Source organism: Lontra canadensis, unplaced genomic scaffold (genome assembly GCF_010015895.1).
Source record: "Lontra canadensis isolate GAN:19392208 unplaced genomic scaffold, GSC_riverotter_1.0 scaffold153, whole genome shotgun sequence".
NCBI lineage: Eukaryota > Metazoa > Chordata > Mammalia > Carnivora > Mustelidae > Lontra > Lontra canadensis.
In genome coordinates, this window is record NW_022631147.1 from 1,759,125 (window position 1) to 1,772,992 (window position 13,868).

Here is a 13,868-nt window from a genome sequence, read left to right on the forward strand (position 1 = left end):
CCGGACATGGCAGTCCTTCTAGCTCTGCAGAGAGGGATATGAGGGCAGTCCAAATAAGGAGACAGCATGAGGAAAGGAAAGGCAAAAGCACATGGCGAGTATATTCATTTCCTGGAGTTTTCATAACAAACAACCATGAACTTGAGGGCTTCAAACAGCAAACATTTATTTTCCCATGGTTCTGGAGCTTACAAGTCTGAAATCAGATGTTGACAGAACCATCCACCATTCTCCCCCTCAGGGAGAATCCTCTCTCACCTCTCTGCGTCTCTGCTGGTTGTCAGCCATCCTTGGCCGTCCTTGTCTTATAGCCTTATCACCCCTGTCTCTGCCTCTTTCTCCACGTGTATGTCTCTGTGTCTCCTTATAAGGACAGCAGTCCTTGGGTTTAGGGCTCACCCCACTCCAGTATGACTTCGTCATGACAATACCTCTGCAAAGACACTCTTTCTAAAGTTAGGTCACATTCTGACGTTCCAGCTAGGCATGAATTTGTGGGGGACATTATTCAACCGATCACCATGAGCCTTCAGAAAACAGGCTCATGGCAAGAGTAGAAAGCCTGTCAGGGAAGAACAGCAGGCAGAAGTCAGACCAAAAAAGACGCTAAACACTACTTTACAGGCTAAGAGTCTTTCCTGTGGGCAGAGATCATAACAGCTAACTTTTATATAGAATGTGTCATATGCCAGGAGCCACTCTGAGGTATGTATGTGCTGTTTTCCCATTCTCTGTATCTCAGGGAAACTGAGACACAGAGAGACTAAATGCCAGAAAGAAATAGAGCCAAGATTTGGGTCAAGGCATTGATTAGAGAACCCATGCTCTCACTCCCATCCCCCTACTAGACATTTTTAAACGCATTTGGTCAGAACAGGATATGTAGTCATTTCCTACCATGGGCAGTGACCTTGCAAGCAAAGGACTAAGCCATTTGCTTTTGGTCCACAGTAAACGTGACCACTAGCTTGGAGAACAAAGGTGCTTCTTTAACTGGTGCTGATGTCTAGAATTTTGAATGAAGGGCCTCTTGTGTTCAGCATCATTGCCCTATTATCCCTACAGTGCATGATTTTTTGGTATTTTTCAGGAATGGGAGTGTTAAATTTAAACTCTTAGAACCTTCAAAGATAGGGCTGCTTGCAATTCAGCTGAGCCGTACATGCAGCCTAGACGGGCAAGACACCTGGCAATGTCCTAGTCTTACCTGATCAGCTTTCCTAACACTTTTTTTTTTTAAGATTATTTATTTATTTATTTATTTATTTATTTATTTATTTATTTGACAGAGAGAGAGAGAGAGATCACAAGTAAGCAGAGAGACAGGCGGTGGGGGGTGGGGGGAAGCAGGCTCTCTGCTGAGCAAAGAGCCTGAAGCGGGGCTCGATCCCAGGACCCTGAGATCATGACCTGAGCCAAAGGCAGAGGCTTTAATCCACTGAGTCACCCAGGTGCCCCCACCTTTCCTAGCACCTTACAACTAGGATGACCAACCATCCAAATCTGACTGAGGAGCCTCCTGGACTGTGGGAATTTCACTTTGGAAACCAGGACAATCCTTGGCAAACCGGGATTGAACTAGTCACCCTACTTACAACCCCCTTTGTCATGTGCTGCCAGAAAAGTATCTCTAACAAAGATTCCAGCACTCACAGGGAGAGAGCTGAGTGTCTTAGTTGATACCCCTCATTTTCAGAGACACAAATGGTGTCTTGATTCTGGTCAGTAGGAAGGTATCTGGAAGCAGGCAGCACAGCAGTAAAAGCTCGTGGGAGTAGTAGAGTTATTTAGAATGGTGTTTTTTTCTTTTTTTTTTTTTTTCTTTTCAGCGTAACAGAATTCATTGTTTGTGCACCACACCCAGTGCTCCATGCAATACGTGCCCTCCTTAATACCTACCACCTGGCTCCCCCAACCTCCCACCCCCCGCCCCGTCAAAACCCTCAGGTTGTTTTTCAGAGTCCATAGTCTCTCATGGTTCACCTCCCCTTCCAATTTCCCTCAACTCCCTTCTCCTCTCCATCTCCCTATATCCTCCATGTTATTTGTTATGCTCCACAAATAAGTGAAACCATATGATAATTGACTCTCTCTGCTTGACTTATTTCACTCAGCATAATCTCTTCCAGTCCCATCCATGTTGCTACAAAAGTTGGGTATTCATCCTTTCTGATGGAGGCATAATACTCCATAGTATATATGAACCACATCTTCCTTATCCATTCGTCCGTTGAAGGGCATCTTGGTTCTTTCCACAGTTTGGCGACCGTGGCCATTGCTGCTATAAACATTGGGGTACAGATGACCCTTCTTTTCACTACATCTGTATCTTTGGGGTAAATACCCAGTAGTGCAATTGCACGGTCATAGGGAAGCTCTATTTTTAATTAGAATGGTGCATTTTTTCTTGCAGGAGAAGAGGATGAGGAGGAGCCTGAGATGCCTGTGGGCCCCCGCCCCCGCCCGCTCTCGGAGCTGCACCTGAAGGAAAAGGCAGTGCCCATGCCAGAAGCCAGTGCATTTTTCATCTTCAGCCCCAACAACAGGTGCGCAAGAAAGGTGGGGAAGGTGGTACTCTGCTCCCTTCGTGCCACATGCTCAGCAGATGCCAGCATCCTCTGACCTCTAGTGGAGCCTGGGACTCTCCCAACTCCCCACAACTTGTGTCAACAGGTGCTGATTTGGGGAAAAGCACCCTGTATTCCAAATCAAAAGACCTATGTCTGTTCTTACCTCCATTTTCTTGACACATGTAAACTCTATTTGTAGTCTTTTGGTGATTGCCCTTGGTAATTTACCAAGTCTATTTAACTTAACAAAGTATAAAGTTCAGCAGTATCCTGGACCTCCTCCTGTAAAATAGAAGGAGCTTATACTATTTTAACTCCTCTCAGCCCTCCTAACTTAAATGTTGTTGTTGCTTAGTATTTTAGTCTTATTTTTAACGTAACAAGTTAGACATTGTCATCATTATCATTATTATTCTACTGGCAATGTAGATTTGGATGTACATACAACTTGCCATTTTACTTGTTCACCATTTTTTCATACATCTCATCTCATCTTTCTGCAATCATTTTCTTTCATCCTAAGCACATATTTTTAGGAGCCCCTAGTGTTCCATGATGGTAAAGTCATTTGGCTTCTGTTTATCTCTAATTGTTTTCATTTCTTGTCCTTAGAAAATAGTTTTGCTACGTACATAATTTTGGGTCGATAGAATTTGTCTCACAGTGTGTTAAATATATTATTATACCATATCATTCTTTCTATCATTGCTTTGTAGGTAATCTGCCCTTGATCTCTAGCTGCTCTGAACATCTTCTGCTGCCTTGGTGTTTAGACTTACTATCATGTGTCTAGATATGGATTTTTTTCTCTTTGTCCTGCTCAGTTTGGAAACCAGGTGGGTCACAGAAACCTGGGACTCTCAGGCTGAGCCAACACCCTTAAGAAGCATCTGGAAGAAAGTTTCCCAATCTTAATTTAGGTCCAAAGGAATCTCACCAACTAAGATGATGTATTGAGGTCATAACCAAAGGTTTAGCATTATGGATTTATATTTTTCTCCAGTTCTCAAACAACATTAAAAATCAGAATAAGAATTTCTAATTCTTGAAAAGTTGCAGCCATAATCTCTTTATTCTTTCCTTCTGACGAAATTGGCCATATGTTAGTTCTTCTCATTCTGTCCTCCTGTCTCTTAATGTGTCTTGCAAATCTTTCATCTCTTATCTCTCTTTCGGTGTTTGGGGTAGTTTCTTCAGATATACCTTCCAGTTTCTTCATCCTGTCTTCACCTTTGTCTGTGTTACTGTTTAAGCCAGTTTTTATATCGACTTTATTCTTTTTTCATTTCAAACATTTCCATTTACTTCTTGATTTTCCGGCTCCATCTGTCTATATCTAATACACCCCTTGTTGAGTTTCCATCTTTGTGCTCAAGTCCTTTATTCTGTCAAATATTCAATATATAGTTGTTCTACGTTCTCTATCTGATGCGTCCAGTATACACAGTCTCTCAGAGAGGGTTCTAAATCACTCGTTTGTAGTTTCTTCTGATTTCCCATCTTAGTGGCTCATCCTCTTATGCACTAAATCTTTGATTATGACCTCAATACATCATCTTAGTTGGTGAGATTCCTGTGGACCTAAATTAAGATTGGGAAACTTCCTTCCAGATGTTTCTTAAGGGTGCTGTCTCAGCCTGAGAGTCCCAGGTTTCTTTGACCTACCTCAAGTCTGGCTTGGAATGCAGTTTCCTGACAGCAGTGTTGCTACTGGTATCTATCCTCAGGCAGCTCTGCCCTTCCTGGCTACCTCTCACACAGACCCTGGCTCAGTGGGTTTGTTTATCTGTTTGAAAAGGATAATCATTGCAGACCTCTTAACTCTGATGAAGCCAGAATTGCCAGGGTTCGTCCTTTCCAGGATTTGCTGCTTATGCAGCACTAGGGTCTCTCAGAACATTTAGTCCACCACAGTGCTGTGAGCAGAAGTCTGAAAGCATGGATTCAAGCCCTGAACCCTCCCCCTCCCAACACACACACAAACACTACAATCTGTCTTTCTGGGCCAGCCTCTCTTTCTCGGGTTTCAGTGTTTTTATCTGTAAAATGAAGATAATAACACCCATATCCCATTCTCAAGCTGCCGGTATGCAAGAGTATATAAGACGCACTTGGCATTCAAGGATCTAAGCATTTGTGACACTGGCAATGAGTGCCCAGAGGTCCATGCGCATAGTTCTTTGTAATTACTCTGAGGTGTGGAATTGAATTGCATGCCTTGAAGCTATTACACAGGAGCAAATTGCCTAGCCAGAGTGCAGGCTGAGCTGGCCTCTCACCATCCACGTCTCCGGGTGGCTCCGTCATTCCCTATACATAAAAATATGAAGATCTTATGAAATGATTTTTTTTTTAACGGTGGGGAAAGAAAAGTCCTCCCCCCACCCAAAGAGCCAGTTGTTAATGTCACAGAAGTATATGAAAATTTAGGGATTCCCAAAGTTCTCAGATGTAACCCTCCAAAATGTCAAAAGCTAACTGTCTGTGAAAGTGCTTTGGAACTGCAAAATTCTGTGCAGATGTGCCTCACAGTGGGGGCACGGACTGGGGGTGGGATGTGGTTGTCATTACCCAGCAGCAGTAAGACCTCAGACGAAGGGCCCACCACCAAACTAACAAGCACCTTTCCCAAGCTGAGCAAAGGAGCGTTGAGCTCCAGAGACCCGGAAGCTTCTTCCCTGGCCTACCTGATGTGCTTCTGTCCTCTCCTCCCCACACAGATTTCGCCTCCAGTGTCACCGCATTGTCAATGACACGATCTTCACCAACCTGATCCTCTTCTTCATTCTGCTCAGCAGCATTTCCCTGGCGGCTGAGGACCCCGTCCAGCACACCTCCTTCAGGAACCATGTATGCATTCCCTGTTGTCCCCTGCACCCCTTCCTCCCGGGAATGGGACTAGGCCCACACTATGACTGACCTCAATCAGGAGCCCAATATTATATTCAGATGCACAAAAAACATTCTTTTAAGAGATTAGGACTTTGGTAGAAACCATCAGAAACAAATATAAGAGAGCATGTACCCAAATGCCTCAGGCTGGCCTGATTGGCAAAGTTCAGGACTCTCATTGCCCTGTGGATGTTTCCCTAAAGGCTCTGGTTCCTTACATACCTAGTTTAAAAAAAAAAAAAAAAAAAAAAAAAAAGGAGCCGCTGACTTCCTGCCTTGTTCCCAATAAACTCTGACCAGTCCCAATCACTGGGGAGGGGAGCATTGTCAAGTAGGTGCCAATGGTGAGGCTGACCTTATATAAAAAAAAGTTCCAATGACCTTGTGTAGAGTAGAAAACTAAATTTGGAGACCAATCCAAGGCTCTGGTGAACAACATTGAAGGCTAGAGTAAGAGCTATTACATCTCCAAGTCTCAAAATTTTGTCAAATCCCAGCCAGGTAGGCATGAAGAGAGGAGTCCACCAACCTAAAGCAATACCCATGCCAAACCACTCGGTGGTCCTACCACCTGCTTGATCCAGAGTTTTCTTAGAAAGCTGTTGGCCCTCACTCTGATGCATCACCTGAGATATAATAGAGGATGAAACCATGTAGCCTGCCCCGAGCCTGGGCAGTCCTCAGCTGGAGGATTCTCCCTTCCCTGCCCCAAAGAACCCAACACCAGGATTTCCACCAACATGAGAAGCTAGCTGAGTCACACCAATGAGAGTTAAGCATTTTGCATTTTCCTGCAATAAAAAGCAAACCCCGCTCTCTGTCCTTTTGACACACATCCCAGTGGTCTGATTGGAGTTTTTAAGTGAATTGGATTAATGAGAAAAATATCCAACCAAATGCTGCCCAGATCCAGGACCAGCCGAGTCCTGCCCTGGAAGTTCCCCTCCAGTGTCTGGGGACTTCATCTGGAGCCACTAAGCTGCCTGAGGCCAACCCCGCTTCAGGATCCAATGCTGTGTATATGTTCCTCATCTCCTAACTTGCTTCCATCTGTCTCCACATGGAAAAGCTCGTGTGACCTGTAGTATGGTTCTGGAGCTGACCTCTCCTTCCCGCCCACTTCTCTCCCTTTGCACCCCATTCCCATCCTGTTTCTTTTTGTTTTGCAGATTCTGTTTTATTTTGACATTGTTTTCACTACCATTTTCACCATTGAAATTGCTCTGAAGGTAAAGCCCTAATCCCTCTCTCCTCTCCCCATCCTCCAGGAGCCAGCACTAGCTCTCTGCTGCTGTCTGTCGCTAACACACACATGCTTCTGTTGGTGCCAAGTTCACTCTCAGAGCCACTAATCCAATTCTGCTTATTTTTCAGATCCTAGGCAATGCAGACTATGTCTTCACTAGTATCTTTACATTAGAAATTATCCTTAAGGTAATGCAATCTGAGCAATGCACTCTCTGTCGCTTTCTCTGTCTCTGTTCTGTCTGCATGTCTCTTTTCTCCCTTGTTTTCTTCACTCTCTTTTTAACTCTCAAGACTGAGATTGGAAGAATTAGAGCCCTTCGCCTTGTGATATGCCCGAAGAAACCCATCCCCTGTGCTGTGCCTCCCCTCAGCCTGGAAGAAGCAGATGGTTCACAGTGTCAACATTGGTGCTGTCCTATCACCAGCTCTGGCACTGTGCCAGTCCACAATGCCCCCTACACACACACACACACACACACACACACACACACACACACACATATCCCATCTGCGGGTCATTGATGACTGACCCCTGCTTAGAACCCCCTTCCCTCCTCCTGCCCAGAAGAAATGCTGCACAAATTCCAAGATTTGGGCATGGAAAGCCACTGTCAACACCTTCTTCAGTACTAGGGGCAGACACAAGGGCTAGGTTGGAGTTTGGTCTGTGTGATAGTAACCATGGGCCTGAGGCAAGATTTGGAGCCAGTCTTCCAATGAGGGTGTTCAACAGATGACCGTAGATTACGTCTAACTCCTTGGGTTCCTGCCGAAGAGCTTTGTTTCGATGCCCCTTGCCCTAAGCATGGAGGGGGGAGAATTTTACTGGAGAGCTAAGCACAGGGGAGTGAGGACCAAGAGCTGAAAGAAACTGGAGCACCCACGTCCCATCCCCAGTCTTGAGAATGCACAGGCCTGGCCCCACATGCGGCTGGCAACCCCAGGTGCTTGAAGCCCTGACTGAGGAACTGTTACAGACTTACCCCATCCATTGAGCCCACCCTTGAAAGCACTGGGATGAAAGAGTTTGTTTTCTAAGTTTTATTTTATTAATTACATTAATTTATAATTAAAACTTATATTTATTTTATTATGATTTCTACATTTTTCCAGTATACTTCTGAGCTTCTTTTTTTTTTAAGATTTTATTTATTTATTTATTTGACAGAGAGAGAGATCATAAGTAGGCACAGAGAGAGCGGGGAGCAGGCTTCCTGCTGAGCGGAGAGCCCAATGCGGGGCTTGATCCCAGGACCCTGAGATCATGACCTGAGCTGAAGGCAGAGGCTTAACCCACTGAGCCACCCAGGCGTCCCTGTACTTCTGAGCTTCTGAAACAAAGCATCGCCAAGCCACTCCAACTGAGACTCAGGGTGTGAGTTCTGAGACCCAGAAAAAGTACATTTCAGCACTTCTCAGAACAACAGGACGGATTTTAACATTACCCCGAACAGAAGGGCTGTAGGCTCTAAAGCATATGCTTCAGCTTGGAGTCTTCTTCCTGGGAGAGTCCAGGCTCCCTTTTCCCCCTTCCTAGGGCCAATGTAAGCCACTGTCCACACTTGACCATGTGCCACAGCCAGCCTGCAGACAGACCCTTCCTTTCCTAATGCAACTCCCAAGTCATGACCCAACCCTTTAAAGTACATGGCAGTTCTATCCCTTCCAGGTAGGAGTTGAGTGGGGCAGCTTGGGATGGCTCCTCTGTGACCTTATCCCCAGAAGCCTGAGATGTCCAGACCCCAGTTTCTGTCCCTGGTTCCAGTGACCAAGGGTGTTCTTTGGGTTTTCTCTTCTACTCAAGGGCAGTGGATCTGACCAGGCCCTGATTCCTGGCATGGGGAGAGGGAGCCAAGAGCTGCCCAGCTACGTTAAAATATACTCTGTAAACCCCTTTCCATCGTGAGCTGAGTTCTCCTGGACTTCAGACTCCAGTAGGCGCTTAAATACCGAAAACTCTTTCCCAGGACAAAAAATCTTCGGAGTCCCAATTCTCAGGACTGCTCCACAGAGCTCACCTTGTGGATTTCAGTGGTGTTATTTTTCCTTCAAGTTGCCGTGAGCCGAAGTGAAAGGTCTCTTTGCCGGGATTGTCATGGCAAGAGCCTTCCCTCCCTTCGCCCTCTCTCTCTTCTACTCCCTTTGGGTCTCAGTGTGCTTCTAAATAAAAACCCCAGTCCCCACTCTGCTTCCCCGCATCACCTTCCCTGGGCCCCTCTGCCTTGCCCGAAGGCTCAGCTTCATACCATGGCACAGACAACAGTGGCCCCATTATCCAAGGGGCACCTAGTGTCAAAAACAGTTGAAAGACTTGGGGATGTTTGGCCTTAAAAAGAAAAGGCTTGTAGACCATGACGGTTGCCCTGCATACTGCAAATGACTGTCACATAGAGGAGGGAGGAGGTGAACCAAGCCCAGTGAGTACAGTTAACAATATGCATGTAGTAACTAGAAGAGTTGCTTGGGCTGGACAGAAGGGTTTTCCTGTCCCTCCAGCTCAGAGAGTCCATGATCTCATGCCCACATTTTTTCTTCCCTCAGCCTGAAAATAGTCCAACAATAGGCTTTTCCTATGCAATGCAACTTTTAGGAAGCAGGAACTGAGTGGATGGCCATCAGCCAAACAGGGTAAAGGAAGGACACTTGGCACTGTGCACCTGAACTTGGCCTCTTCCATTGTCTTAAATGCCTAGGATGATTTTCAAATACATGCTCCATTTTTTCAGGGTCCACTTCCCGTTTCTCAAAACCCTGACCACTCTTCCTCTAGCCCTCCCTGGGCCTGTGTCCCCTGTGCCCCTATGCGCGCGCACACACACACACACACACACTCGCACTTTCTGGAGTGCTGATCTCATTCCAGGTCCCCTGACAGATAGGATCCCAAAGCAAAAGACAGACATTGTCACTGTGAGCCCCACTAGTGCATTTAGTCAGGGAGTGCCCCTCCTGTGGAAGGCTCTGTGTGCTCTGTAATGCCCTCACCATGTCCAAGCCAGGAGTGAAGTAGGGTCAGACTCAGTGCCTTTTCTGAAACTGAAAGTGTGATGGCTGGGGAAGGTGCTTGGCCTTCTAATGGCACAGGGCTTCTTTGGTTAAGTGAACTGTAGGAGCCACCCAGGTCTAGTCTTTGGGGTCCTCGATCTTCATCAAGAGACAGGACAGCAAGCACCTCCAGATGGCAGACCTTCAGGAGAAATCTCCAACTATATTCCCCTGCATCCTTTTATATAATATACCCACTTCTAGAGACTGTTGCAGAACACAGGTGCCTCAGTCCCCTGAGACCCCCTACAGCAAGAGATAAATGGAAAGAATTAGGTTGCAAGAGCTATTTTTGCCAGTTTCCCCCTGCGTTTGCTTTTGAATTGCTCTGCAGACATGCTGCCCTGGGCATGCTCTGATTCCAAAGAGATAAACTGGACCCCAGATGACCAGGGAGCCACTTTCAGTCTCTCAGCTACCAGCTCCAAATTGTTCTCTTTGGCTGATGCTTCATGGCCCATGGCCTTCCACAACCCTTAACCTGGAAGTCTGCTGGCTCGTAATTCAAGTCAACAGAATTGGAAAGGTTGTTTGTTGAACGTCTACAATGGCTTTATACTAAGCTCAGAGAGAGGTAATAATATCCAAGTCCTGTAACAATAATCACCATCCCAGGGGCTCCCATTTTAGACTTCAAAGGGCCTTCATGTTGTCTTTCTGTGTGTGCCTCACAAAGACAGGGAATAGTATGTCCACTTTGTAGCTGAGGAAACTGGATATCCTTATATAGGAAGAATCCAAAATTCAAATCCAATCTATCTGGCCCCAAATTCGGTTCTCTATAGTGACAGCTAACACTTACATGAAGCTTAGTATTTGCAGGGTAGTATAAGTATTTTACCCTAATAACTCATTTGATGCCTACGACCCTATAAAGGAGATATTATCATGACCCTCTTTCTCAGATGAGGACACTGAGACAGAGAGAAGTTGAGTAACTTGCTCCAGGCCATACAAATAATAAAATATGACAGGGTTGGGATTCAAACTCAGGTAGCCTGGCTCCAGAGCCTATTCTCTTAAGCATGGTACCACATTGTCTGTCTAAACACACAGCTCTGGCCTCAAAGAACATCAGTCTAGAAGCAAGATAATAGAACCAAGTTTAAAATATGTGGCATAGATCATAAAACACCAATTAAACTTAGGAAGTGGAGGGATGCTAACTGCCAAAGTTATTGATAGAACGTCTCACTGGCCACTAGGGTGACCAGCTGTCCCAGTTTGCCTGAGACTGAAGAGTTGCCTGGACAGGACACAGAACTTTCAGTGCTAAACCAGGAAAATCCTGGGAAAACCAGGACAGTTTGTCACCCCACTGGGCATGCCCCACCTTTCCCCAGATGCTTAGTGTCTGAAGCTGGCCCTGTTAATAGACTTTGGAGAGGAGGTTGGGAAGTCTGCATCCAAAGGAAGCCTGGTCTGGGCAGTGTCAGCAAAGGACCCCTCAGGGCCCAAGCCACAGATGTGTGATGAGGAACAGAGGAGGAAAATGAGAGAGGGATTGCAGTGTCCAACCTGAAAAAGCTCCCAATATAGGATGGAAGAGTCAGGTGTGGCCTAGTAGGTGGAAGGACCCACTTAACCATCCTGCACTGGGGATTGTGTGGTGTTTGTATAAATGCTTGTAGAACTCTGTCCTTGGTCCATCCTCTTCTACAGTCCTGCCTGCTCCCAGTCCTCTCACTGCTCTTCAGCTTGTTCTGCCCAAGGGATGCTGTGGGAGGAGAGGGAGGTGTCAGGGGGTCTCTGGAGCTTGGGCAGGGACCACTCATGCTCATGTTTCTCTGTGCCTCCCTGCAGATGACTGCTTATGGGGCTTTCCTACACAAGGGCTCTTTTTGCCGAAACTACTTCAACATCTTGGACCTGCTGGTGGTCAGCGTGTCCCTCATTTCCTTTGGCATCCAGTGAGTAGGACTCCCTCAGCCCCAGATGGGAGCACACAAGTGGAAATGGGTATCAGAGAGGATGACCAAGACTCTGGAGGGCATTCTTGCATGGCCACTGGTTTGACTATGACAGGAACAGGGTGGTGTCCCTGACTTGTACAACATTATGGCTTTTTGTACACATCCTTAATGGTGTCACACTTGGGAGTATGTCAATCCAGCAAGAATATGTTTAAATATCTGGATCTTGCCATGACAGGCAAGGCCGGGCCAGTTATAATGAGAGGAATGTCTCCAGGGCCTTCCTGCCTCCCACCCAGTGCCCTTGGCTACCCTCAGCTCCAAGGGCCTGCCATTTCCATGACTAGCTCTGATCTTCTGGTCCACCTTCCCTCTCTCTCTCCCATCAAAGCACCAGATGAGAAGAAGTTTGTTGGGGGAAATAGAGACAGGGAAATTACCATTTCTTAATCTTGGCTGCGTAGTTGAATCACCTGAGTAGTTTCAGAAAAGACATTTTCCTGGATCCCTCTCCAGGGTACAGATCAGGATCTCCCTCTGGGGTACAGACCTGTGCTTTAGGAGTTTTTAGAGCTCTCCAGGTGACTTTAGTGTACAACCAAAGTTGCCAACTTGCTCAATTAAAAGGATCTGATTACTAGCATCTCCCAAGTTCTATCTGTGGCTAATGTTAACCCTGCCCTTCAACCTCAAAGCATTTTCATGTACACAATCTTCTCCAGCCTTCACAAAAATAAATAGATACATACATACATACATACATATATACGTGCCTGTGAGGCAGGCAGGACAGAGGCTGTTACTGCCCTTTCATAGACAGGAAAACTGAGGTTCAGGACATGAGATTTGCCCAAGGTCACAACAATGGCAGAGGAATGAGATCCAGGGTCTTACTTCCCAAGGGTGTTTTCATGGCAAGCTTAGAAAGAGTGGATACCGGGACATACAGAATAAGCCCTTTCTGTGATCATCTGTTGTATTATACCAGCTGTCTTCCTAGGCCTACAGGTCTAGATTCTAGTCCCAGCACTACCACTAAACTACTATTTAACCTTGAACCAAGAACACCCCCGCCTTTATTCTGTGCTTTCCCCTGCCTGATCTTAAAATCCCTTCCATTCTAATTCAGTGCAAACAGACTCCCTCCCTGAGACACTGGGATAACTAGGAATTCCCTTTGAATCCTTTGGAATAAAAGAGCCATGGACCAGAGAAATCAGATCTTTCTACCACATACCTCTTGAGCACATTATCCCAACCTCACATAGAATGAAATCACCCTGGCTGAGGTGTCATACATTTTTTAGGTCCCAGGGTGGATATAAGGCTCTCTGAAAGCTTGAGAGGATATCTCAATCAGGGCAGTGTGTGGGGGTTGGGATCGACCCCACCTGGGTTGGGTTGATGAATAACTTCAGAAACCACATAGGCTTCCTGCTGAGAGGCTTGTGGGGAGAACTGCACCATGGTGCCTCATTTCCACTGGGGAAGAACAATAGCCTGAGGCTCCCAGAAGTCCTGGCCAGGCCCTAGCACCCACCTATGCAAAACCTGCTGTGTAAAATCCATTCCTTCAAGTCCTGAGCGTGCTATGAACTAGTTGGTTTCATAAATGCGTGTAATGGGCAACTACCTAGGACACATGTTTGGAGAGAACACCAGAATATCTCCTCCTATGCCCATCAGCTCCAGCCAACAAGGCCTGAAGCTCCTCCATCTATATAGCATTTCTTCAAGTTCAATGATGTCTTCATCAGACATCATAATAAATCTACACTTACTCAGTTCATATGTGCCAAGCACACTGCTAGATGATACAGATATGTTTCCTCATTTAATCCCTGCAACAACCTTATGAGGCCCACTTATAGATGAAAAACTAGGGTTCAGAAAAGTTAGGAAATTCATCCTCAGTGCATTGGCTGTTAAGTGGCAGAGATGGGGTTTCTTTTTTTTTTGTCTAAAGCTCCCCTGAGTCGCACATTATAGTGCTAATGACTCGTGGTAAATTGCTTTTCATATTATTTACACACCAACAGGAAGTCCCAGGGTCACCAGCAAGTTCTAGGCTCTTCTGGGTGTGGGAGGTGGGAGTAGAGAATGGTCCCAGGATGAAAAAATCCCAAAACAGTCTTTACACTTTCTCAGGTTGGCCTGTGGTCAGACTGTCAACACACCCCCTCATCACATTATTTCCTGC

At 46.0% G+C, this 13,868-nt stretch overlaps 1 protein-coding gene across 46 annotated transcripts in view; it reads left to right on the forward strand.

Moving 5' to 3' along the window:
- The window catches only part of CACNA1C (calcium voltage-gated channel subunit alpha1 C), a 708,196-nt gene that overhangs the window by 602,123 nt on the left and 92,205 nt on the right, over positions 1-13,868 (forward strand). For 24 of the 46 annotated variants that reach the window (XM_032844464.1, XM_032844461.1, XM_032844509.1 and 21 more), the window contains 4 exons: positions 2,414-2,546; positions 5,291-5,420; positions 6,837-6,896; positions 11,559-11,665. In XM_032844464.1, coding sequence (XP_032700355.1) covers positions 2,414-2,546; positions 5,291-5,420; positions 6,837-6,896; positions 11,559-11,665 — 430 coding nt within the window. Of the gene's footprint in view, positions 1-2,413; positions 2,547-5,290; positions 5,421-6,631; positions 6,692-6,836; positions 6,897-11,558; positions 11,666-13,868 lie in introns of all 46 variants that reach the window. The other 22 variants (XM_032844463.1, XM_032844462.1, XM_032844471.1 and 19 more) reach the window with 2 other exon arrangements.